Raw genomic sequence first — 24874 nt, 5'->3', positions numbered from 1 at the left:
TGTTACGTGCAGAGCCTGTTTTATTAATTTAAGGGTTGTAAAAGTGAGTCTGTCTCTTTGTGTTTAGGACATCATGTCTCCGCTGCAGGAGGAGAGTGGCTGTGATGAAGACGAGGGTGAAGACGAGGAGGAGGGCAGGGAGGAAGAGGATGATTTTGAGAGTGATGAAAGTCTGGTGGATTCCGGCTCAGACTCCGATGAGAAAGGTACAAACTGTTTTCTCATTTACAGTGAAGATAAGTAAAACAGTTTAAAATGATGAAAAAGTTCAAAGATAATGTAAGAAAGCAAGAACGGGTTTTGAAAGTGGACTTTTTATTTCTTTTTACAAAATATGTGTGACCTTAAAGTGTTTTTAACTCTCCCTTTCACCTGCAGCCAACTTCCAGGCGGACCTGGCAGACCTTACTTGTGAGATTGAGATCAAGCAGAAGCTGATAGACGAGCTGGAGAACAGCCAGCGGCGGCTGATGATGTTGAAGCTGCAGTATGAGGAGAAGCTCATCTTGCTGCAAAACAAGATCCGAGACACGCAGCTGGAGAGGGACCGTGTGCTGCAGAACCTCAGTGAGTTTGGTTAACGTTCTCGGGGTACGGTGTCCCGACAGCACCTCTCTACAACGATGTCTCACGGCTGTGTGCAGTGTCCATGGAGAACTACACGGAGGAGAAAGCCAACAGGATCCGGCAGGAGTACGAGAAGCGGCTGAAGGAGATGAACCGGGACCTGCTCAAGCTCCAGGCGGCGCAGAAGGAGCACGCCCGTCTCCTGAAAAACCAGGGCAGGTACGAACGGGAGCTGAAGAAACTCCAGACCGAGGTCAATGAGATGAAGAAGGCCAAGGTAAGGAAGAGACGGTCAGGAGGAATCGGAGCAGGTATACAAGGGATGTTGCTTGAAGAGGCATGTTTTGCCGTTTTCAGGTGGTGCTGATGAAGCAGATGAAGGAGGAGCAGCAGAGGAGGAGGATGGTGGAGGCGAAGAGGAATCGTGAGATTACACAGCTCAAGAAGGAGCAGCGACGCCAAGAGGTTAGAAACACTTCTGTGTAATGGGGTCTGTGTGTTTGCAGGGTTATACAGTACTCTACAAAAACCTTAAATTATCCCTCACATCTAGATTTTGCTTCCTAGATGGCACACCTTCTTATATTCTTTTAAAGTGGTCTTCAAACTTTCAGAAAGTTTTTGGTTGGACTTTGGTTGCATTTTTACTCACTTTTGCAGATGCATCAACTGAAGTCTGATGCAGCTCTGGTCCTTTGCAAAAAAAATTTTCTTACTTCTTAAAGACATGACTTTCAGATCCCGCTAATCTGCTGAAGATATTTTTTTCAGACCTTTCTGCTTTTGTCTCCCACTTGTCCCCTTTCCCCATTTATTTCAGCACAAACTATACATTATACTGCCATGATCAGGCTCAAGAACTGGACAGAAAATTAGTGGAAAAACTTTCAAAGTAAAATGTTGAAAGACCTTTAGAAAGCTTGAAGAACTTCTGATCAAGACCTCATTAAAAGTTACTTGAAAATCAGACTACTTGGAGGTAAAATATAAAGAAATCAGAGTGGCTTAAAACTGTTTTCCAGTTTCTTATGTGCACTCATTTGCATACCTGTCTGAAATCACATTTTCTGTGTTACACAACTTCACTGGACTGTAGGGATCATAGTGTTTGTAGATGATTTGCATTAAGAAATGTTTGTCTGAAAAAGTTGAATATGTTAAAAATTATCACTTATACTTAAAGGTATAACGTCTATCTTTATTTGTTTTCACGCTCATGCTTTGGGCGTCATTCCTGATCCTTTTGTTCGGGACTTTATCTTAAGGCTTAAGGGCTTTGTAAGTCTTATGTGTGGGAAAATAAACTCAGTTCAAGAATCCAAGTAGGATTTAGGCAAGAAAAGAAAAGAAAAAATACAGATAAACTTTGAGCACCACTCAGAAACTAAAACTGGCCTTACATCCTCACCAGTACCAGATCCGGGCGCTGGAGTCTCAGAAGCGGCAGCAGGAGCTGGTGCTGCGCAGGAAGACCCAGGAGGTGACCGCCCTGCGGCGCCTGGCGAAGCCCATGTCGGACCGCGTGGCCGGACGTGTGGCCCGTTGGAACCAGGCCCCCGCAGTCACGGACTCTGGAGCCGATTTGTCGGCCAGCACCACAGCAAGCAGCTCTGAAGCTGAAGGTGCGAGGACTGTGAGCGGCTTGGTGCGGCAGTGGAACAATAAGAACAGTGCGTACGGATACTCGGGAGAGAGCGACGCCAACGTAGATGGAACACGAGTCATTGGGTAAGACGAGCCGGTGTTGTTCCCGCACAGTTATTACTGTAAACATGTAAACAGGTGCTGACACTGTTTATTTAGACTCCTTCTGTGTTTACTGTATTCAGTGAAAAATGCAAAAATCATTCTGGATTTGCTGACCTCAATTCGTTAAATACTGTAAAAGGGAATGTTTATCTCGTCTCTTATTTTTTATTTATTTTTTAATCTGTTCCCAGCAGCAGAAGGAAGTTGCAGCGGAAGCCAGCAGGCCTGGGCATCCCTGCAGCTCCAGGAAGAGCCACCAGTTTCTCCAAGTCGGCCCGCCAGAAGTGGCAAGCCCTCGAGCGTCGCATCATGGACATCGTCATGCAGAGAATGACCATCTCTAATGTGGAAGCTGACATGGACCGCCTTATCAAGGTAGGAAGGGCCCTGGCACGTGAATAGAGGTTGTTGGTAGTTTGCTTACTATGACATTATCACTTTATATTATTAGCCAAAGCTAGAAGTGGTTGTCAGGATAAAAGCATTAGGTGATAATTGGACATATTTTATAAAATTGTGCAGCAACTTTTTTGACCTACTTCATCTCAGTATCTAAGAACTGAAACCAAGTGTGATGATCTTCTTCCTCTTTACTTACCATCTAAATATAAAATCTTATCAAGCTGTACAAATCATTTTTGTTTTTGGCTGATTTTTTTTCCTTTTTTGCGTTTGTGTTTTTGCTGAGTCAGAAGCGAGAGGAGCTGACAGCTCAGCAAGAGGCGCTTTCACATAAGAGGCAGGTACTGATGGCAGACGGCGAGGGACCAGAGGCAGAGGACCGCCTCCTTCAGGAAATTAATGAGGATATAGAGGTGCTGAATGCAAATATAGACTACATTAATGATAGTCTGTCGGACTGCCAGGCCACCATAGTGCAGATAGAGGAAACCAAGGTATGAAAGCATCCGTTACTGTTTGTACTTCCTGTCCGCCTGTCAGGAGGACACCCTCAGTGACTCGGTGCTTTCTAACAGGATGAGCTGGACTCAGTGGACACCTCAGTAGTGATCAGCTCCTGCTCGTTGGCTGAAGCACGCCACCTGCTGGACCACTTCCTCAAGGCTTCCATTGACAAGGTGAGATATTGTGTGCTCAGTCCAAACTAACAATAAATCTTAAAGCAGAAAGACAAGACAACAGGTAACCTTAAAAGTTTACAAGACCTAAAAGCATACATACCTATTAGTGCCTTCTTTGTTTGCATATGGCTGCAGTAAATAGCATTACAGTGCCATCTAGTGGTGCCTCTTTATAATGCAAGGTTGTTGGAGATTCATTTCTTAATTCAGAAGATCCATCAACTCTGTCTAAAATGATAAACTTTGTTTTTATGCAGTCATGCTCATAAGTTTATTGTCACATGACCGCATATTTTAGGCTTTGATATATTTGGCGTTTGTGTGTGTGTGTGTGTAGAGTTTACAGGTGTCTCAGAAGGAGACCCAGATCAGGCTGCTCGAGGGCCAGCTGAGGCAGACCGATGTGATGGGCTCGTCTCAAAACCACATGATCCTCGATGCGCTGCGTGAGAAGGCTGAATACCACCCCGAACTCCAGGCTCTCATTCACAACGTCCAGCAAGGTGGGGAAGGACCGCTGTTGTCTGTGTGACAAGCAGAAGAGAGAGATTAAAACATATTTATACAGAAAAAAATGCATACACTTTTATTTCTGTTTGGTGTCTTTTTTTTTTCTTTATCCACCATTCTTGTAGCAAAATAAAAAAATAAAATAATAACAATACTGATTTCTAAAAAGGTTTAAAAACTTGATAAACTATGAATAAAACAGAATATCAACATGTAATAAATCAATAAACAGTATGGCCAAATATTTCAACAAGACAAATATTTCTCAGTGTAAATTTGCAATCAATCCAAGGATTTTCTCATTTACATAATAACCTTTTCAGGGAAATCTTTATACAAACGGGAGCTGAAATGTCAGTGCAGCAATAAAAGTAAATGAGATTTTGTTTGTGTTTTGTGTTGTCGAAGTCACTGAATAAGCAAAAAGAAAAAAGAAAAAAAAATCATTAGATCAAATCATCAAACTCTGCAGCTTCTTTGGTTTCCAGTTTATTTAAAATGAGCAAAAAAAACTGTTGGATGATTAAATGTTTAACTTTTTTACTTAAGATATTGAACTTTGCTTCCTCCAAATTAAGTAACACAGAATTGATTCGTTTTCTATGACTTCACAATTAAAGAAGTGCATCTGTTTTTGTATGTGGCGGCACATGAATAAGGTCAAGGTTTTATTCATGTTGAACAATAGATTGTGGATCAAAAAGGCTCCACTTCACCCACTTCTTTTTTCTTAGATAGGACTTTTTTTTATTTCAATCCAAAATGCCAAACCACATCATTCTGTTAGCACTTGATCGCATCACAGCTCTTGATTTAAAAACATCGATGTGAAACTTATTTTTCTGCAGCTCAGTTGTGCATAAAAGACATAAACAAAGGAGGTTCTTAATTATGCCTGAGCTAAAATTGATTATTAAACAAGAAAGGGAAAAGGTTAAGTCTTACAACCACAGTGACAAACAACACTGTCATATTCCTTTAAAAAAAAGAAATACAATTTCTCCTATTTGACTCACATTCACAGAAAGATTTTGTTTTTCCAGAAAATGGTTATGCCAGCACAGACGAGGAGCCGTCAGAGTTCAGCCAGGCCTCTGACAGCAGGTGAGCTCAGCACACATCAGCCAGCGTCCACCTTTCAGGGAAAACCATAAAAAGAAACATTGACACTGTTCAGTGTCATTGTATTTTTTTTTTTTACAAACAAAAGCAAAAACCAGAATCACAATTTTAAATCCAGTAAATCTTTTGAACACATTATTACAGATCTCCACTTTTCCTTTTCTCTTTTTTTTTTTTAGTGTTTCACAGATGAAGGAATCCAACAGCCAGGATGATTTCAAAATAAAGGTACAAACTAGTTAATGTCTGTCAGAACCATAACACTACATGCTATTTGTTATTGGTATGTTCTTATATTTCCATCTCATTGTTGCTGTCCTCATACCTGTCTTTAGTTGAGTTTTTTTTTTACTGTATTTGACATTGTTGTTGTTATTATTAACCACAAGGGGGCAGTAGAAGCAAACATTTAAGTCTTTACACCTGTAACTGGTGGAAAACACCAGTTTTGACACAAATTGCTCTTATCATGTTTTTTTAGTGTTGTGCCTTTTCAGTTTTTATATTTATTTAGTTTTAGTATTCTGCTTTTACTTGATTAAGGAACAGTAAAATAACCAGGACTGACTTCTGTGTTGTTTGCTTTGCTTTCATATTCTCTTAATTGAATTTAATAATTTTTAGTACTTTTTATCTCTTTTCTGACCTTTTGGATCATATCACACTCTTCATCCAGACAGAGCCTCGTCTGTCGGGCCAGATGAAGGCGGTGTCAGCGGAGTACCTCGGCCCGATCCTGGACCCGTCGGCGGGCAGCAAACAGCAGCACATCACCAAGTCTCTGGCCTCGCTGACAGACATCCAGGAGGACGGCCTGAGCCTCATCCCGGGGAGTCTGGGGTTGAGTTTGCCCCTGCGAGACCCCTACTACAAGGACCGCGCGTCCCGCACCATCAGCCTGCCTGTTAGGGGTCACACCTTGTAAGTCTTGGAGATTTAAACAAAGGTGACCGGTGGTAGAGATCACTGGGATGAGACTGGGATTATTTTATTCACGTGCAGTTCTAGTGCTTCATCAAGCACAAGTATTTAAAAATCAGAAGACCAGATCCTTCTTTATGTTATTTAAAGAACTAAAGTGAGAAGTTTTGTTTAAAACTACAAAAACTTTGTTGCTCCTAGATTCCACATAAAGGTTTCTCACAACCTTTTTTTTTTCCACATCACCTTTGCAATCCCATTAAAGTCTGCCTGTTTGCTTGCGTTTTGTCTCCGTTTGTCAGTCCCAGGCAGTCTCGTGGTTACGACACTTCCCCTTTAACAAGAAGGAAATCTTACGACCGTGCATACAGGTATGAACAGTAAAAATGAGGGTATTTTATTTTATTTTTCTGCAGATGAATCACTTTTCCCAACCTTTTTACGTGTTATTTCTATATTCAGGCCCACTGATGGCTACACTCCTCCCTCCTCCCCTCCTCTGAGGACCAGAAATGACCGCAATGTCTTCTCCAGGCTCACAAGCAACCAAACCCAGGGTTCTGCTCTGGACAAGTGAGTGCTGCCGTGCACAGAAATATATTTGTGTTTTCTTTTTTTCCTTTCCTCATTTGTTCACTTGCACTGTGATTCACTCCTTTCTTTTTATTCCTTCCCGTCCATAGCTTAAGGCGTCATAGATACAGTGAAGGTCAGGCCTTTGGAGAGACAAGTGCAGATAAATCTCTGACAGAGTTTTATTTTAGATTTTATTTTAGATTCTGCAGGGACAAATGGCGCGAGTGGTTACCGGAACAGAGCGGTAGATGCGTGAAGAGGCAGCAAAAATCTGCAGTTTGCTTTTAGTCCATATGAAGAAACGAACAGATCAAATAGAAAACCTTCCGGTGTGATGTGTTTGGCGCTTCTTATCAGTAAGGGTTACATGTTGTTCACGGCAGTGATGTATATTATTAATATTTTGTCCGCTGAAAGGAAAATCCGCTTGTGCGAGCTCACGAAATTGAATTTAAACAACTCTGCTAAATGTATTTAGTCGTGGTGTTGAAGTAGCCTGCTCCATGTTGGCACAGACGAATGTAAGCGGCTGCCTCTCAGTGTGTAATCGCGTTATGTCGCAGCATCAAACTGACGCAGTGATACGGGGACCAGATTCATGTCAGCGGAGAGATCCTCTCAGTCTGAAATGAGCGTCTGCTTCCCTTCCTGCTCACAATCAATTCCTGCTTTCCTCTCTGACAAATGTCAACAGTTAGTTTCAACCCGCCTCGGCTCTAAAGTAGTTGTTTTTTTTTTTTAATGTTGCAACTGTTATTAAGTCAGTATTTCCCAGCTTTATAGAGCCCTAATTGGTGGCTGTGAGAGATGAGTCAGGGTGTTAATAAGTGCATGCGTTGTGTGCGCGGGAGCCTGTGGTTCCTCATTATCTGGACCAGGGGTAGGTAAATGAGACTGCACTTATCATGTTCTTGTGCAGCTGTTGTTGATGGTAGCCATTTTGAATTAACTCAGTGTGGGAGGGTGTTTATGTTGAGGGCTTTTTATAATGCTGCCAAAAGAAATTATTCTCATCGAATATGATGCAGAAGGATGGAGCAGAGTGAGCTCGTTTTTATTATTATTTTTTTATTATTTTCACGCATTATTTCAGGCAGCTATTGTGCTTTTATATTTAAGTGGAAGGAAATTACATCAATTTGTTGTGACGTTATTGTGTGCCAGCTGTATAAATGTTTCATCATCCTATAATTTTGATTTGAATTTGATTTTTATTACCCTCTTAGCTAAAACTTCTGAACTCAGTTTATCGCCTCAAGCATTTGTCTACATCTATACAAATGTAGCAGATTTAAATATAAAGTTATCTTCTGATTTAAAGCAAGAGAACCAGTTTGAGGCTTTTCACAACCTTCTAAATAAAAACAAAAAAACATTAAAATGACATCAGGTGTTTTTATAAATGTCTGATTTCTGTCTGGTTCCTGTTTAAGAAGTTACCTGTTGCCCTTTAGAATCAAGCCTTTGTCAGGGGTTCAAATTAATAATGAGGTAAACTCATTAAAGCTAAATGTTCTTATCTCTTTAATAAAGAAGCTTTGGTTTCCAGATTCTGTTTTAATTCACTTTACATTTGAAAAACCAATTAATTCAATTTGCTTTAGAATTGTTATTTCATTTCCAGAACGTTGATTTATTATTTTATAGTGAGAGAAGACGGCGTGGGACTTTAAAGTGACAGTTCATATTTTTCCAAATTGCGTTCTTTGGAAAGGTTATGAACAGCAAACCCACATTTCTGTGGTTAAGGAGCTTCGCAGTTACTCCGGTAATAAAGTTATTATTTTACAAGAAGCAGCTATTCAGGAGCTAATTTCACTTTAATTAAGAACGTGGATTTCATATCTTAAGAAAAGTTCATTTCTGCTTGTCAGAAGTCACGCCTCTCTCCTCCCATAACTTCCTTTAACTCGTTAATCTCAAATTACTGAGCAAACATTTATGGCTTTTTGTATATTTAGAGTTTTATCATCAAAAAAGATTGTAAACATACAAGAAAAAAACCATCAGGGAGGTATTTTATGGATTCTAGGCAATAATTCCAGACATGCAGATAGATAAAGTTATAAACTATTCGTAAAGTGATAGTTTAGATTCTTTAAAGTTGGCTTTTGTGGAATGGTTATGAACGATTTGACCAGATTGACAAACTTGCTGCTAGTCTGAGTGGGGCCAAGACCTAATTATATTATTGCTCTCTTAAAACGACTCCAAAATCAAAGATTTTATAGTAGTTTGTATGAATACCGTTATATGAACCTTTACATGCTCATAAATTTCACATTACATAGTTATTCCAACTGAAAGATTATGATAATCCTGTGCTAGTGCTAGCTGCTGCCGCTGCTGCTGCTGACAAATTACAACAAATGTTTACGTAAATAACTGTTTAAATGATAAATGCTCCACACTTACAGTTTTTTCACCTCACCCAGGTTCTGCAAAGCTCTTTACAATGTTTCTTATTCAGCCATTCACACACACACACACACACACACAGTCATCCAATGCTTTCTTTTATAGATTTACATGTTATAATCAGCACTTTCATATTCCCATTTACATGGATAAGCATATTGGGGGCAGTTGGGGGTTCAGTGTTTTGCCCTCTGTTCACTGGGAATCACCTGAACCTTTGTTTGGAAGACACCCTCCCTTCCACGGAGCCAATGCTGTCCCCAAAACTGCAATATTAATGGCAATATAAAAGTTTATGAAAATAGATTTGCTAAAACCACTGAAATGTTTGAGATTGGAGTTGTTTTAAGATGGCAGCAACTACCTGCCCGCTCCGAATTAAACCTATTTATCTAAACTAAGGCTTTTGAAGAAGCTGTCTACCACAGGTAAGATATTAATTGTTCATAACCTTTCCACAGAACCCCACTTCACAAGATCTGAATTGCTTTAAGGTTAGAAACCAAAGACTATAAAATATTTACACTATAATAACTGTTAGTGTCTGTTTCCCATCAGGCTATCGTGGAGGAATGGGTGTGGCATGGATTTTTTTTTATCCTTCACTCAAATAAACTCTCCCCTTTATTAACCGTGTTAATCCCATCCCTAATCCTTTTTCTGTACTAATTCTCTTAATATGTCTAAAAAGAGTGGATTTAGGAGGTGATGCTACACTCAGATACGAAGTGCAAACAAACAAAAAAAAGGCGATTTAAAGTTCTGTGACCTTTTCGGAGACTATTCAGGCGTCAGCGCTTCCTCCTCGACAGCCTCCACTTTTTTCTCCTAGTCCCTCACAGTTTCTGCTTCGTTACGGCTGACAGTTTGACGTTTTTATTATTAAGGATTTGATTTGTTTTCTTGCGAACTAAGGAGATTATTACTGCTGTCGTGTCTGTTCACCAACCACGAAGCAACAGCCGGCGCCAGTTAGCCTCACTTAGGTTGGCTTCAGTAGCCGAGCCTTATTGGCATCTCTAAAACTTACAGGTTAACACAGTATGATGGACTACTTTTTAAATTTTTTTTTTAACCTATGCACACTGTCATATTTCAGCTCCTGTTTGCTGAGTTAACTAGCTGCTCGTGATTAATCTTCTCCTCTCAGCTCCGAGCCAGAATGTCTTCAAATCTTTAACCTTTAATATTTGTTCTAACACCACTAGAGAACAGTCTGAAAAAAGCCTGTTCAGTGTTTTATTTTAAATTAATAAATAAATGAGACGCTCACTTTATGACGAGCTGCCTGGTATCACTGGACAAGCTTTATTGTTGACTCGGCGTTCCTTCCAGTTTGAAACCTTTTCTGCGAGTCACTCCTCCCTTTTTAACCCTTCTGTCTTTTCTTAGCGTGGTTAACCCTCTTCCTCTTCCCACCTCGACCCTCCTTCTCCTTCTCCTCGCTCCTCTTCTGCCTCCAGGTCGGATGACAGCGACTCCTCGCTCTCCGAGGTGCTCAGGTAGAGGAATCGTGTCTGTCACTTTCTGTTTTTTCCCATTTTGCCTGTTAACTCACACTGCGTCTCGTCTCCACGTGTCGTCCACCTCTTCCTCCTCCTCCTCCTCCTCCTCCTCCTCCTCCTCCTCTCCCTTCGAGGGTGGGGTCACTGTGCTGCATGTTTTAATCACAGGTGGCTTTTTTATCTTTTGTGTTTTTTGTCGTGTTTCTCTGTGGTAACAAGAATGAATCATATTGCTTTTTAGAGGCTGTAAACGGGCATGAAATGGTTTAAATTCAAGTGACTAATCATCCCCGTAGTGTTTGATCAGTTTACTCTTTGACATCTGACAGTTTGTATAAAGACTGTAGAGCTGGGAAAAAAGGGGTTTTCTATGCAAAATTAGTTTATCATGACAGGAATAGCCTAAATTACTGGGGTAATACACTTATAGTGTCTTTCCTGTCAAAAATTAGATTAAAAGATCCATATCATCCAGTTCAAATGATCTGTTTGTGTTTAACAGGGGAACTATCATACCTGTATCCGTCTGAAGATGTTTACCTCTTCTGATTAATCCGCACAAAAATCAAAGCAAAGCACCGACAACTGTTAGTTTTAATAAAATGAGTCATGTCTTAGCTGAGATGTAGTAACCTTTTAGGAGTTTTGTTATCACTGTAAGTTATTTCAGGCTGCGTGTGAACGATTTAGATGTCTGCTATATTTTCTATTCGTTTATGTGCTGTAATTTGTTAAAAAAAAAAAGTATAAATTTCAGTTCAAGAATGAATGGAACCCCCAAATCTATACTGAGGTGCATTAAATGTGTAGTTTTCAAATGACCAGCAGGGGTCGACTCCTGGTTGGCAAAAGATCACCAACTGAAAAGAAATGTCCACTTTTGTTTTTATTTTATTTTATTTTATTTTATTTTTTTACATCTCTACCCTGAAATATTCTTGGCATGTTGTTGGACATGAAAACCCAGATGTTCACTACATTCAGGCTAGTAATGGGTCTGTATGTTTAGCAAAGTGACAGAGTGAGCCTGTGTGATGTGTAAGACAGAAATATGTTCAGACGGAGAGCTTCATCTGCTGTGCTCAATAAGATATATATACAGGCTGTCTCACTTCATGTTTTATATTTTGTGGGTGTGTGTGTGTGTTCTGCTAAGATAGAGCAGTGAGATGACATCTCCAGCAGGGACAAATGTCCAGCTGTAAAGTGTAAATATTAACGCCAACTTCAGATGATATCTGAACCTAATTCCTTGCATTTTCATTAGAAATCTAATTGTGTTTGTTTGGACAGAAAGGGAAAAGTAGGACGAGATTCAGGACAGGTTGACACATCCTCACTGTCTGGTACAAAGTGTTTGCCCCTCTCACAGCTACTCTTTGTTAGTATTGTCTAGTTTTTTTTAAAAAAAAAGGTAAATAAATGCCAAACTTTAGGCTTCAGAAGTCATCAACCTGCCAACTGTTAATGAAATTTTAAATACCTGTGCAAGAAAAAGAGTTTATTGTGGGGAAATAATGATGCAAGCAAAAGATTTTTGCTCTTCATTGTCATCATGTCAATTACTGGTTTTTATCCAACACTCACACTCACTTTCACAGAAGTAGTCGTGCCTCTTGGAAGAGTCTTCTATTGTTTTTTTGTTTTTTTTCTGTGTGCTGCAGAGAGCGCACGCTGATCTTCCTCCATGTTTTCATTAGTGCTGGTCTCTTGGGCCCTGGCCCTGCAATATCCATTAGCAGCTCTTACATAGTGCATAACGCAGCACACTATGATATGCTGTCCTCAGACGCTGATAAAATTGGAACAATGTCTGCCATTTGCAGGGCCACGCTGTTGTAAGATATGAAGTGCTGCATTAAGCCGCATCCCAGTGTGTCAAAAACAGCAAACACGATGAGGTGTCTAAAGTGATGCTGCTTTTTCTTGGAAGCAAAGGAAAGATTTGTTATATGGTATTCACATGAAAAAAATATTAGTATATGAAGCTTAAAAAGGTTCTTATTTAAAGTTAGAATGATAAGTATAATCTCTGTAACACTCCGATACAATTAAGTGCCCTCCTAATTATAAAAGAAAGTTTTACAGCCTTCAAAGTAATAAAGTTAAACAAAACTGCACCTCCAAATTTTTTTATGTTTTTATTTAACCCCCCCCCCCACATGTTCCTTACCATTTACTGAAGTCTTATTAAAGACATAACTGGATTTTTCTTGTTTTTTTTAATCTAAGAAATACCTAGTTTACAGCTACCTAAGAAAAAAAAATTGAGTTGGTCCAAAAAAATTTCATTTAAAATAGTTTTGGTTTTAGTCTTAAGTGGTTTAAATCAAAATGGGAATTCAATTTAACCCTAAAGATAAAGCAAATAGGAGAAAAGTCATTCTGCTTGTGATGCCGAGTTCACTTCTACAACACAACGCTCTGATTTTACAGCTCTGAAGCTGATAATCTGTCCTATCGACTTGTAACAACACTTCACCTCCATGTGCCACGCAGTCTTTTCTCCGAGCCCCAGAAGGGAACTGGCTGAGGTGGCGCGGAGAGTTCGCTCCCTCCCGAGTTCGGGGGAGAAAATGCACAGTTTGCTGCATGTGGCGATGATGACATCCTGAGATGCTGTGCTGAGGTTTATCGTCCATGGAGTTGGTCTTCCAGCTGTGGCTTTTGTTAATAATCGCTTCTGAGCTTGTTCTGTGCCAAACAGTTCTGTTTTGTGTGTGTGTGTGCGCGCGCGTGTGTTCGTTTTGTGAAACTTGGCAATCGTGCATGCATGTGGTGAAAACACTGGCTGGAGAATGAGACTTTATTTGGCATTTTTATACACTTAAAAAAAAGGAAACATATAGTTTTGGTTTTGATTTGAAGTGTTTGTGTGGTTTTGCACATCAGCTGGCACAGACGAGGAGCATGTCGCCCTCCTCAACACACTGCTCCGTGTTTTGCTCCCTCTGTGCAGAAACAAATCTGTTCTGATTTTTCGCGTGCAGTCACAGTTTTCTTTGACTTCCTCGCATCCTCTGGTTCTCTCTCTGTGTTTTGCACTTTTCCTCACACTTTCTCACACACAGACACACACACACACACTCTAACCACTACCCATGAAGCCCACCGGGGACCAATTCTTTTCTACTGCTCCCCCTTTTCTTCTCGCCCTCTCTCTGCTCTGTCTCACTCTGCCGACTGCTCTCCAGGCGTTCTGGGACTGGCCTGTCGGAGGGACATAGATTGGGAGTGTGTGTGTGTGTGTGTGTGTTTGCAGGGGAGGGACAGTGGTCCAGCTCGAGAAATTGATTGCACACAATAAAGAAGCAGCTCTGTGTTTCTGTGCGCCTTGGAAAGAAAGAAGAGACAAGTGCACGGGGAAGCAGCCTTTACTGTTGTAGTGCGTTAATTGGGCTGCTCTGCAACAAAAAGGAGGGGTGGGGGGGAGGGCAGAGGAAGCAGAACAGAGAGACAGACGAACTGGGCTTAAGCCAACAGGAAAGTGTATAATCTTGTATTACTGATGTTATTGGGACATAAATCTGCTTAATAATAAGTTAAGCAAGTCGTACTTCGAGATGTGGCCAAGGTACAGTAGGCCAGAAAAGGAGCTGACTGTAATTCAGTCCTCCGTTTCAAATAAGGTTTCTGTGTCGACACAAAGGTTTGTATGTTTCCGTTTCCTGCATGCAGGTTCACAATCAGCCCGTTTCTTCCTGTACATCCACTTTAGAGCTGCAGAGAGAAATCACCCTGCCCGATTTGCACCGATGGGGACTGTGACACTGTGTCTGTGTTTGCAAACTATAGGGGTGTGATCAATCCCATCGGGGGTGTGAAGGGGGGTCGGACGGCACCCCTGCAGTGTGCCTCCGTGGCCGAGGGCCACTCGAAGCCGGTTCTGTGCGTGGATGCTACAGACGAGCTGCTGTTCACTGGATCGAAAGGTAGACACACAACTAAATGTAACAAAGATGTGCCATTTCAGAACCATTACTGTAGGAACACTTGGGAAATTTTGCATCGAGAATCCCAGCATCTGTAAAACAGACTAATATGCAACTTTATCCTTTTTTAATCAAACTAAACCTAAAACATGTAAATGACAAACAACGCATGTAACAAACATAAATGTTATGTGTGCATTTCAAATGATGTCCTGTTATTTAGTAGACTGTACTTTGTAAGTAATTAAAAAACAACTTGTGAGGGCAGCCATTACCAGGCTGTTGGATGACTAAATTAGTCATCAGTAATGGCTTGCCTTCTACCTTCGTCTGTACTTGCAACCTAAATTAATTTCATTGTGTAGAAAGTGTTATCCACGCAGCCTGATGATTGTGCCGTCATTCCCGCTTCGAAATAATCAACATGTGTACAAGGGAAGTGTGAGACTCTGAAACCCAATTTGCAAAGCCAGAACATTCAGACTGAGAAATCTGTTCATTTTCTCTGCAGAAACCAATTCAAATCAATTCCCACATGTGGACTGAGTATTAAAAATATTTTGTCAACTTTATTTCTGTATTCGTCTTTGCTGTGCAGACCTAAATAAGTTTAGAACCAGTTTATGTGTTGAGCTGCTGCTGCATATCTTGGGGGGGGGGAAGCCATCTGGTTTTCCATGTTCCAGTCTTTATGTTGGAATGAACCAATCAAAACTTTTAAGTGAACTTATTCTGTTTTTTTTTTTTTTTTTAAAGAAGCAAGCTAGAAGTCTCCAAACAGAAGTCAGGACACTAATAAATAACTAATATCTTACTTTGGATCCATGTTCCTTCTTAAAATGTCCAAATTTGTGCATTATTACTTGAAGTATATTGCAACGTTTTTTATTACTAGGGCCAGATCTTTGAGACATGTACCAGTAATGAACAGGAGGACTATTATAATCCCTACTTATTGTAGTTATCAACCAAGAAGAAGCTGTGGATCAATTCTAACTTTTAAAAATGATTGGTTTTTAAATGTATTTTACCTGTTCATACACCACTGAGTGCTTCTGCTCGGAACAACCTGTACAAGGCTTTTATTTGTGCGTTTTTATTTTTATTATTAGTTCTCACTGGATTGCTCAGGTCTTGTTGTATTTATGCCACAAGTGTTTCCAGCATATTCTGCTTTCAAAAACTGCAGATTGAAATTGCTTGGGATTTTTTATTTTTCCCAATGTAAATAAACCTTGAATGACCAAATTGAACCATTTTATTCTGCACATTGAACATTGAGACAAATAATACAGCAGGCACAGTGTGTGAGGATGTGCAGCGGTGCTTTGAGTTGCAGTAAATATTAACATTATTTTACTGAGATGGTGATGCTAACATGTGGATGTTTAAAAGGTTTTTACTCTTGTTCGTGATAAGCGTTCCCCCCATTAACACTAAACACGACCAAAAATGATTGGAATGTTGTTGCAAAACAAGATATTGAACAGATTTAATATTTAATTGGAGGATGGGGATTTTTTAGTGTACTAAAAACAAAAGGCTGAGTAGTCAAAGTGGACTCTCCACCTTCGGTGAGCACAACGAAATGGTCAGGCTCATATTGGACCTCTCTACTCTCCACCTCCAGATCGTACCTGCAAGATGTGGAATCTGGTCACGGGTCAGGAGATCGCCACCCTTAAAGGACACCCAAACAACGTGGTGTCGGTGAAATACTGTCCCTCCTCTGGTTTGGTCTTCTCTGTCTCCACCTCCTACATCAAGGTGTGGGACATCCGAGACTCCGCCAAATGTATCCGCACACTCACGTAAGTTTTTCTTTTTCCAAATCCAAGTATATATATATATATATATATATATATATATAGGCTATAAATGTTTTGCAAATATACTTTTTATGTTTTACCTTAATGGGAAATGACTATTAGGCTGTTAAATTCATCCTCCTGTCTTGCCTTCTCTCACACGTTGTCTTCTGTTTTCCCCGACAGATCATCAGGACAGGTGATTTCAGGGGACGCTTGTGCAGGCACAACCACCCGTACGATCACCTTTTCTCAGGGCGAATGTCAGATCAACCAGATAGCCCTGAACCCATCAGGTTCTGTGCTCTACGCTGCCGCCGGAAACATCGTTCGCATGTTTGACCTCAACAGGTACGTTTGTTCACTCGGTAATTTATTTTAAAAAATCCGTTATTTATTGCTCTGCTTATTCTATACTTGGTTTAAGTGTTGAGTCAGTCGTTTTTGTATCTAAAAATTAATGAATTCTTTCTCAAATTTATGCGTTTGGTCTTCTTCATGCACATATTAGAATGCGAGAAAAGGGATTTAAATGGTTGCGATCAGACAGAACAGGAACTCAGGGTCAGCCCATGTTTTCCACAAGGAACCAGTTTCTGGCATCTCATGTTAACAACATATTCCCCTCAGATTTTTTTTCTCCTGAAGGGAAATGATAAACAGATTGGACCAGGCAGTTTACGCTGAGGGGCTCCAAACTGTTTAATGATGCATAAGAACCTCCCCCCCAGAAATGAAAGATGAATGTATTAAACATTTCCCCATCCCCTGCATGTGGCATTGGCTTGTCTCTGTGGTTTAACTTAACTTAAGAGGAATAACAGGACTTCATTTAGCGACACAGGGATGTTTAAAATCAAACTTTTCTCAGTAATGAATTTTCCTGACCCTTGCTTCACCTGTGGGGGCGTGTTTTGGGTGTAGGATGCAAGCAACGGGCAAGTTGACAGGCCACATCGGTTCCGTCATGTGTCTGACTGTGGGCCAGTCTCTGCTGGGCAAAGATCAAGTCATCACTGGCTCCAAAGACCATTACGTCAAGGTACCACACACATCCAGATGGCAACCGTATCTGAGTGCCAAATCTGAAATATCATCAACGTCACATGTAAAATAATGCCTCGTCTTTCCATCATTTCCTGAGGTGTTTGATGTGGCAGAGGGAACTCTGGGTAATGTAGGTCCAGCTCATAACTTCGAGCCCCCGCACTATGATGGCATCGAATGTTTGGCCGTGCAGGGGGATGTGCTGTTCAGCGGCTCGCGAGACAACGGCATCAAGAAGTGGGAGCTGGAGCAGCAGGAGCTCACACAGGTAAGTGAAGTTAAAAAAGAAAACAAAATATGCCATCATATTAAAAAAAAAAAAAAACAACAGCTGCAAAGTGTTTCTGAAACAGAAAGTTACATGTATGGATAGTTTCCTGCAGACAGTGTGAGGTCAGCTGGGTTTAGTGAACAGAGAGAATAGTTTGGTGAAGTTCACACATCACGGTTTAAATCCTACCTTCTGCACGTTGTGAGGAACGAGGCTGCGGGCTGCACAATGCATCCACCTCCAAGGCAATTAATTCATGATCTCCTGACCCTCATCTGCAGGGCACTGAGTCTTTTCTGCATCGAGGATTCAGAGCAGTTAAAGTGGTACTTTGGTAGATAATTACAGTAAAATCCTTTTTGTCACTGATGATAGGGAATTTAAAGAACTGCATCACTGCGGCGGTAGATAATAGATAAATAGAAATTTAGTCAACAATAGCTCTGAATATTGGTGTGTTTAAAAATGCTCAATATCATGTTTTTGACTTCTGAATATATATATATAGTCACCAACCTAGTTTGGGAACACTGAATATTTACCCACATCTTTGAATTGTTTATATCTTTATCCATAAGTTTCATGTCTTTGAACATTCAGCCTCGTAAAATTTTCTTTTTTACAGTTTTTGCTCATTTGATGAACAAACTGTAGGTTGCTGTAAGGTGGTTTACGTCTCCTGCTTCTGATTGGTTTGTCAGAGCATCAGTCCTACTCCATTTTCAGGCATAATCAACAAAACAAAAGGAAATGGGAATTCTGTCGGACCAACTAGTCTTATTGTGAACCTTTCTCTCTTGAATGAGAGGATATGATTAAAATGTACACAAGCCAGAGGAATAAGTGGTAGTTTCTCGCTGAAATAGGATCTGTCTTAAATCCAGTTGTCGCAGATTGCGGTCTTGGTCATACACACATTCTGTTTGGTGGAGATGGTGTTTTCCTCCTTCTCTAAAAGCGGCTCAGTGCTGACTGCTGGTTGTCTGCTCAGCTGGTGGGCAGCTTCCTGCCACCTGAGTGTTCCTTCATGCCTCCTTCACCCAGACTGCTTGCTCTGTGGAGGGAGTCGGCAGTGTGCTGTTGTCATGTGTAATGCGACAGGAAAGCAGCGTGTCAGCAGCAGAGAGTTGGAGCCCGGGCGCACCCCAGCCACAGGTACTTGAGCGAGTGTCTGTGTTGCATGTCGAGGTGTCTCCGGTGCATCCTCTGTTGGCCGCATATGTTAATAATGCATAATAATACGGCTCGTGGGCGGATGCGGCTCGCTCATTTGCATTCACAGTACTTTCTCAGTTTGCTTTACATAACTTCTGTTCAGCCTTTGTTTATCGGAACAGACAAAACGAGAACACGGGACGTAATTATCTGTTTTCAAAGCTGGAATTAAATCAGCTCAGTCTTTGCTGCCGACTGCGGCATATGACCTTAACCACATTTGTGGAGCAGCCAGCACAATCCATTTTACAGCCTCTCCAGCTCAGTGGTCTCCGTATAATTATGTAATGGGATCAAATTGTGGCTTTGGGTGTAATAGAATATATTACAGTAGACTCAAAACTCCTTCGGATTACAGCTGGGGGGGCCACTCGGCTCTGACCACCACGATAAAATTCAACCTCGCTTGTGTGTTTTTTTTTTCTTTTCCTCGAGGGATATGTGAAGCAATATGCTTATAATTACTGTACACTGTAGTTGAGTCATTTCATGCGTGTTGAATATGTTTACATAGTTTCTCCAAAACAATTTCAAATGTGGACGGGTTTTCGCCTTCTTACTGAACAGCTTATGTAACTGTTGTTCCCGTCGAGGTGTTGAGAAGAAAGTGTAAAGTCGTTGCAGATAGTGTGGAAAATGTAATTTATTTGAGTCTCGGTGTACAAATCCTGTTTCACTTTGTTCTTCAACTTTTCCAGGCTCTTTTGTCGAACCTGACAAAAACCAGCTCATGTCAGAAAGGATACACCACTTTGCTTTTTTCCCCCCTAACACTACTGAATGACTTCATGAGCCTTTGTTTGTATTCATAATAATTCTTCTGCTTCTGCTTTTCACCTTTTGGGTTTTTGAAGCCCCTTGCTGATATTGCCAGAAAAATGAAAACCAAAGAGTTGACCAGTTGTAATAGAAAAGAAGTTTCAAGGTCATCAACAAAAAAGAAACAAACAAACAAAAAATTGACATTTTTATTTTTTCGTTGGGTTTTTGAGATTACTGGAAGTTTTGAATGGTGCCAATGCAGCTGCTGTGTGAATACTTAACATATATCCACCTTTTGTGATGATTTTTCTGTGGATCACATCAGCGGCACTCTTCATGAGACGAGCACAAAGAGTCGCAGACTAGAAATGGAGCCTCAAACGAAGAGTTGCTGCTCGTAAATTATAGGTTGTATCAAAGAAATTCTTCAGCTGTGAGAGACAGAATCTTCTGGTAACTGCGTGTGTAATGTTTTATGTTTATCCAGTGTGGTATACAGAAGATATGACCGACTAAAGAGACCTTTCAGTTCCAGCTTTAATGAGAAAATTCTGAGCTCAAAAATAAGAGGAAGGAATTAGAATTTGTCTGCACGCTTTGCACTCAAAGGTGATCTGAGAGAAAGTTGTGATTCCTCCAGTGGTGAGAGATGTATTGGATGAAAGATGACAAAAATGGCTAAATATTGATGTATATTAGGTGTAAAAGCTGTAAGAGGAAGAAGAGTTTGTTTGCAAAACATTTGGAAAACTTATTGGGTTATGAACTGTGATGTAACTTCAACAGCTCCAAATATATCCTCTTTATAAAATCAAAAATGATTTAATTTGTATTTTTACCCAGGTGGTTTAAGGCATCGAAGGTGAATCGTTCAGTCGTAGCCCAATATGTTGTGACCTGTTTACAGTTTAAATGGGGTTTCTACTCTGAAGTATGGCTGAGTTATAAAGCTCCAAAAAACCTCCAAAATCACAATCGTAACTAAGGTTTTAATAATCTTTTTGGCCCATGCCAAGATGCAACAAAATTCACACTTTAATTTGTGTTCTTTCAATAAAACCTGTTGATTTGAAAAGATCTGACCGGCTGGAAATCACAGTAAATGTTTCCATATTTTCCACAGCTTTTAGGTATCCACATTATGATGCTGAAATGAAAAGTAGTTTGAAGGGGGGAAAAAAGCATTTCTCTGCTCTGTACATAAGAAGAGACCTCTCAAAGTAGCTTTTGATGGCAATTGAAGCTGAAAGACAAGCATGAGGAAAATATATTTGCTTTTCAGCTTTAAAAATAGAGCGCAGCATCGCATGACCAGCAGCCACAGGTCTGCTCCCAGTAAAAAAAAGAAAAGCTGATCTGTTTGAGCTTTTGATACTGTGACAATTCAAATGATGTTTTGCTTTGAGAGTTCAGAGGAGCTAATTAACCGTACCACTGTGTCAGTTTGTTTAAGTCTCAAAAAAGGGCTCGGTTCTTTATAATGTTAATACAAAAAGATGATGGGGGGCCAAAAAAAGCTAATCCTGAATCACATGATGCCGATATTAAGTATTAAAAGGTTTGAATGTTTCAATTTCTTTTGCATTCAGGATGTAAAAATGAGAGTTTGATGAATCAAATCTCAATTAAAGTATAGCATGTAGAGTTAATTAATTTAAGTAGAAAAACATCTACGGGTGCAGTCTAACTTCTGATGATACTGTTACCTCCTGCTGTCATTTCCTGTATGTGTGTTTGTTTGTCTGTTAGCCAATTATCTCATTAACCACTGGACGGATTTTAATGATACTCTCAGAAGCTAATCACTGAGTATGCATCTACGTTTTATTAACTTTAAGAGTCAACTCGATTCAAGATCGCCATATCTAGTCAACCTCAGCAAACATAAAAATGGCTAAAACTCGAGTTAGTTTAATGGATACTGAGCTAAAATTTAGTGTAGTAGGAGCTGAGAGTTATCTACAACATATATTCAGACCGCAACCAGATCGTGTCAGGTCTTTGTTTAAAACTTTGGCATGCAAGACTGTGGGCGATACACATTCCTTCAGAGAATGCTTGTTTCATTTTATAGATGGTATTAAAATAAAATACTGCCCCTGTCTGTATGTATCAGGGTTTGCCACCAAAAAAAAAAAATCTTAACACCTTTTGAATTATCCTGTTTTTAGTTCTGCACTATTGTTTATTCAAGACTTGTGTCAATAAATCGTGAGTTGCAGGCCTAATAAAAGCAATATGGAGTGGTTTTGGCTCAGACTTGGGCTAAGATTACATTAACTTATATATGAACATAATATGTTTTCAATAAAAAAAAAATCAAAGTTGAATTGCACTTTTTTAGATTTATGATTATGCACCAGATTGTGTTGAATTTGTCTAAGAAACAGACTGCTGCTCTTAAAGTCATTAGACTTAAGTTTCCAGCCTGCCTGGGTTGATCTCAGAGTATTTCTGCCAGAAATTAAAGATAAATTTAACAAAGAAACGTGCTGCAACATGAGCTTTTTGTGTGTTAGATGTCTTAAAACTAACATAAATAAGCCTAAAGTGTAATGTAAAGGCTTTTCCACCTATGTAAATTGGATTTTTTCTTTTTTTTTCAAATAAATTCACAAAGCTGTATAAAATGTTGATTTGACTTGCTAATGTATAAAAATGTGTCTAGCTTATTAAGGGCAACAATGAATTGAATTTATTTTGAGTCTAAAAAAATAAAGAGTGAAAACCTTTTTCTGTTTATTTTAAATAAAAGAAAAGCTAGAAGAAAAATGAATGAAAATAGCAGCGACAGATACTGGATCAGGAGATAAAAAGCAGATGAATATCAATGAAACGGAGCTTCCTGTGTTTGTGTTTCACAGCTCGGAGATGATTTAACGTGGAGGCCAGCTCAGATAAATGAAGTTACAAATCAACGTTTAAACTCAAACTGCAGGAGTCGTGAAAGTGTAATAAAGGCCGTCATTTCATCTGAATCGCTCTTTGTAGGTTTACTCTGTGATAAAGTAATGACAGGTGAACTGATTGTGTTTTAGCATCTTATTACCTCACCGGTGATTTATCTCTTCCTTTTTTAAAGTTTCCATTTTAATTCATATGAATGTGTTTGAAAAGATGCAATATCCAGTCATCTTTTTGTGTTTGGACACTCTACAACAAGAGCCGGGTTAAAGTGAGTCTGTTGGAAAAAATATTAAGATTCGAAGGTTAAGGTCACCAACAAATGAACTCCTAAATGTCCTATAATTTAAACACTTCCAGCTTGTTCTACATATTATTAAATAACCGTGAGCTTCACTGCTTTTAGCTTTCATGTGATATTTTGCCACTGTCCTTTAAAAAAAAAACTAATTACATATTGATATAAAACCTTGTGAAGTGAAATAGGCAGTTACAGTTTATTTGTAGACTGTGAAAAATTTACCATCACGATTTGTCTGCAGGGGTTAGATTAGGCTCAAACCTTCATAAATTGTTCTGTAATTTGAAAAGAGTAAAACTGGAACGCTTCTTATTTCCAAAAATAAATATTGGCCCCAAACCTTATCACTTCTCACCTTTATTGTCATTTGTTGCCCACTTCTCATAAACCAGAGCTTCATGTCGGTGTGACTGAAACATGAAGCAGAGAATTCTCAGATTATCTTTGTTTTTTTTGTTAAATTATGATTCCTTTTTAAAGCCATTGTAAAACACAGCACGTAGACATACAGTCTAAGAATAACTATGGCACTGAGTTTAAAAACAGGCTTTTAAAAAAAAAAACTTGTACTTTCATGTTGCCTAGCAACGGCGAAGTGCACTTTCCGTTCAGAGAACAAGCCGCTATACTCATGATAATATCTGTCCATTAAAAATAAAACATGTATGTTTATATCTGCTGCTATTTAAAGAACGCAGTAACCCAGATGACACGCACACAAGCAGCTGGATTATTATTTTATGTATGGCAGGCAGCGTGAGATTGTTTCGTCTTCTCCTAATGGGTTTCTCTTTCTGCTTTGACGTTTTCTCAGCAAATCCCGAACGCTCACAAGGACTGGGTGTGCGCGCTGGCCTACGTCCCTGGCCGGCCCATGTTGCTGAGCGCCTGTCGGGGCGGCATGCTCAAAGTGTGGAACGTGGACAACTTCACACCTATTGGAGAGGTCAGAGGTCACGACAGCCCCATTAATGCCATATGCACCAACTCCAGACAGATCTTCACGGCATCCAGGTAAATGTAATGCAATAAAAACATACACTTTTTCACCACCAGCAAGCTAACATTTCATCTTATATCTGTTCTGTAAGTTAGATAAGCCCCCCAAGCAGCATTTCAGTGTTGGGTTTTATGTACGCAAAGCATCATAGGTTAGAGATCAATGTGTAAAAAGGTTTTAGAACCAAGAAGTTTCTCGATAGGAAGAGACTATTTGTGCTCAAAAATCAGAATTTCTGAGTTAAAGCTCCCCCTGACATTGTAAATTCCTCTATTCCTATTAGAAAACATGGTGCTACAGTGTTTGAATGCATCAAATGCAGATAAATGCAGTATATATTATTATTGTTGTTCATATTAGTTGGGCTGGTTACTGACCATAACTTTGAGCAAATCCTACAGGTATCCTGACTTGCTACTGAAGCACAGTTAATTTGGATGAGACACTATTTATAGATCCAACTTTTAACTTCTTAAGTAAATGGAGCTGAACACCAACCTTCTCAGGGCATTTTAGAGGTTTGAGTTTGAACAAAATTATGTTAAGTTCGCATTTTAATTGATACTGGTAAAGCTGGGAGTAAATGGACTGCTTTTCAATAAAAATTATTCTTTTCTGTGAAATCTTGAGCTGTTATAGGCATTAAAAGGTACTGTAGTTTGGCCTTAGTTGCTGAAAAAGTGTCACACTATAGTCTGTAGTTTATCATTTTATCAAACAAAAAAGATGCTTATCAAATTCTTGTTTGTTTACTTGGATTATTTTCACTTCTCACTCCTCATTTAGCCGTTCACCGAAGCTGAGTGACGTACCTTCATGCCTTCTCCTTTCTGTTAGGTTTCTGTGTGATCGTCTCTTGCTATTTCTCCTACCATCTTTGTCTGCGGGCACATCTTTCCTCCTTTCGGACTCTGAAACCTTGTCTCCTTTCTCTTACCTTTTACCTCCCTGTCGGTCCTTTCCCCTCCACTTCCCTCCCCTCCGTGGACCTCAGTGACTGCAGGGTGAAACTGTGGAACTATGTGCCGGGCCTGACCCCGTGTCTTCCTCGTCGGGTCCTGGCCATCAAGGGCCGAGCCACCAGCCTCCCATGATTGCCCGTGCTCTGCTCACCAACCCTCCATTCCTCTGGTACTTTCTTAACCAATCATTTACTTCTTCCTGCCGTCGTCTATTTCCCAAGC

At 39.9% G+C, this 24874-nt stretch overlaps 1 protein-coding gene across 5 annotated transcripts in view; it reads left to right on the top strand.

Moving 5' to 3' along the window:
* kif21b (kinesin family member 21B) overlaps positions 1 to 24874 on the top strand; it is a 64996-nt gene that overhangs the window by 32744 nt on the left and 7378 nt on the right. Inside the window, exons 13-34 of one of the 5 annotated variants that reach the window (XM_025010185.2) lie at positions 68 to 206; positions 379 to 567; positions 645 to 844; positions 925 to 1032; positions 1979 to 2295; positions 2511 to 2691; positions 3009 to 3212; positions 3294 to 3395; positions 3736 to 3901; positions 4952 to 5012; positions 5210 to 5258; positions 5707 to 5951; positions 6254 to 6322; positions 6414 to 6524; positions 10409 to 10447; positions 14246 to 14382; positions 16013 to 16193; positions 16377 to 16541; positions 17115 to 17232; positions 17335 to 17505; positions 23505 to 23704; positions 24685 to 24821. In XM_025010185.2, coding sequence (XP_024865953.1) covers positions 68 to 206; positions 379 to 567; positions 645 to 844; positions 925 to 1032; positions 1979 to 2295; positions 2511 to 2691; positions 3009 to 3212; positions 3294 to 3395; positions 3736 to 3901; positions 4952 to 5012; positions 5210 to 5258; positions 5707 to 5951; positions 6254 to 6322; positions 6414 to 6524; positions 10409 to 10447; positions 14246 to 14382; positions 16013 to 16193; positions 16377 to 16541; positions 17115 to 17232; positions 17335 to 17505; positions 23505 to 23704; positions 24685 to 24784 — 3252 coding nt within the window. In that variant the 3' untranslated portion in view covers positions 24785 to 24821. Of the gene's footprint in view, positions 1 to 67; positions 207 to 378; positions 568 to 644; positions 845 to 924; positions 1033 to 1978; positions 2296 to 2507; positions 2692 to 3008; positions 3213 to 3293; positions 3396 to 3735; positions 3902 to 4951; positions 5013 to 5209; positions 5259 to 5706; positions 5952 to 6253; positions 6323 to 6413; positions 6525 to 10408; positions 10448 to 14245; positions 14383 to 16012; positions 16194 to 16376; positions 16542 to 17114; positions 17233 to 17334; positions 17506 to 23504; positions 23705 to 24684; positions 24822 to 24874 lie in introns of all 5 variants that reach the window. The other 4 variants (XM_017434603.3, XM_017434605.3, XM_017434607.3 and 1 more) reach the window with 4 other exon arrangements.

This window comes from Kryptolebias marmoratus, linkage group LG4, assembly GCF_001649575.2.
Source record: "Kryptolebias marmoratus isolate JLee-2015 linkage group LG4, ASM164957v2, whole genome shotgun sequence".
Taxonomy (NCBI): Eukaryota; Metazoa; Chordata; class Actinopteri; order Cyprinodontiformes; family Rivulidae; genus Kryptolebias; species Kryptolebias marmoratus.
Note: the sequence above shows the minus strand (reverse complement) of the source record. Positions and strands in the feature narration are given on the sequence as shown.